Source organism: Phalaenopsis equestris, unplaced genomic scaffold (assembly GCF_001263595.1).
Source record: "Phalaenopsis equestris unplaced genomic scaffold, ASM126359v1 Scaffold000511, whole genome shotgun sequence".
In the NCBI taxonomy this organism is placed as follows: domain Eukaryota; kingdom Viridiplantae; phylum Streptophyta; class Magnoliopsida; order Asparagales; family Orchidaceae; genus Phalaenopsis; species Phalaenopsis equestris.
The window spans coordinates 954,192-956,049 of NW_018164951.1; the positions used below are offsets into that span (position 1 = coordinate 954,192).

Here is a 1,858-nt window from a genome sequence, read left to right on the forward strand (position 1 = left end):
CCTACTAATAAATTCTTAATATATGATAACAGAAGCGCGAAACTTATTTGAGGTTACAGGTAGGTTACAAGGGGTTATACTGCAGATATAACCCCCTTATACCCTCGATATAACCCCAATATCGTGCGCAGCGCTGCGTATGTATATCGCACGCAATTTTTTTCCGTAAATGCCCGCATAAATAATCCTAATCCCCATTTGATATTTTAAGATAACACTGCACTATTTTAATAAAATAATATTACAACAAGCAAAGTTCATTAAAAAAAAAAACTTTATTTGAATAATACAATTATTTAAATAGCATCGCTATCTAATATAGCATTTAAAACAACCACCACCCTTAAGATGCAGCAAAAACGGCTGTTAAAATGAATCAGATTGTCCGTAGAAGCACAGGGGCGACTGCACGGCTCGTATTGCAAGAAGTAATAAGCAGAATAATTCTGCAAAGCAAAAAAATAAAAAATAAAGAAGTGGCAATCAATTAATCACAGCAGAAAACAATAATATACATGACAATTCTTGACTATTTATATATTTAATAATAATGATTAAATGACTGCCATGTCACAATGTCTCAATAAACGAACCATGGACTCGAGAAATTGAGTTATGAATTCAAACCTGGGTTAGCCCCTAATGAATTATACTACTGTTGCGGTAGGATATAGCTGAACCCATGCAAATTCCTCCATATAGCTTATGCTAGCATCGCACGAAGCCAAACAAGTGTACGCGGCAATAGTTCCCCAATCAAGGGAATCAGGATAATTATTTACGCCGAAATAGAAGAGCAACTGAGGCATAATCTGAAATCAAGCCAAATGAACTTTTTTAGATGACAGCCATATAATTAAGAAACATTAGGAACATTAGGAACATTAGGAACATTAGGAACATTAGGAACATTAGGAACATTAGGAACATTAGGAACATTAGGAACATTAGGAACATTAGGAACATTAGGAACATTAGGAACATTAGGAACCTTAGCTATATATATATATATAAAGAGAGAGAGAGAGAGAGAGGGGTGTCAAAATGTTCCTTTGACTCTGTAGGGCAAATTTAGTACCAGAGTCTCAATAGTGTTAATTTAGTCCCAACATTGTTTTAGTGAGAGTTAAAATAGTTCTTTATTTCAATCCAGATTTTCCATATTTAAAGAGTCTATGGACTAATTTGACACTTTTATATACTCTGAAATTAATGGGCCCATGTATTGGCACTTTAATAGATATATGTATATATATATATATCAAAAAAAGATTGGTCAGAGGCTATGATACAAGCCCCTAACCAACCTCATGTGCCTAACCACTTGATAGATCCGCACACTAGTGGGATTGAACCCTCGACCCCAGGGGTCTAATCTGTATATATTTACATATATAAAGATTAGCACTATTTTGAACATGACTAGCAAGACGTGCAAGCAAGATTAAAAAACTTGAGGGTTTAAGTGAGGCATTTTGCTATAAACTTACCATTTTCCCCATAAAAAGTACAAAAATAAGTTCAATACGTCGTGAGAAAAAAAAAATACCATCTCCAATGAAAATAGAAGATTTTTTAAATTAAGAAGTATCTAACTTTGCCTTCTAATTGCACAAAGTTCACGCATACTAAAACAATAGAAAAGATTTGGCAGAGCCTTATGATAGAAGATTAGAGCACTACCTGAAATTCAAAGGAAAGAGGGCCTTTACAGTAGCTGCATCTGGGAATATCTGCTTTAGATGGCCGCCCAATTGACAAAGGCCACAACGGTTTGGCAACCAGATCCCGGCAATATCTATAAAATTTTACATGTTCGAATAAGAATTAAAATTTAATACAGTTTTCAGAAAAAAAA

At 34.2% G+C, this 1,858-nt stretch overlaps 1 protein-coding gene across 1 annotated transcript in view; it reads right to left on the reverse strand.

Moving 5' to 3' along the window:
* Positions 1 to 275: 275 nt before the first annotated feature.
* LOC110028478 (programmed cell death protein 2) overlaps positions 276 to 1,858 on the reverse strand; it is an 18,580-nt gene continuing 16,997 nt past the window's right edge. Inside the window, exons 10-12 of the mRNA XM_020730343.1 lie at positions 1,684 to 1,798; positions 628 to 812; positions 276 to 446 (exon numbers count right to left, since the gene is read on the reverse strand). Coding sequence (XP_020586002.1) covers positions 648 to 812; positions 1,684 to 1,798 — 280 coding nt within the window. The 3' untranslated portion in view covers positions 276 to 446; positions 628 to 647. The remainder of the gene's footprint in view (positions 447 to 627; positions 813 to 1,683; positions 1,799 to 1,858) is intronic.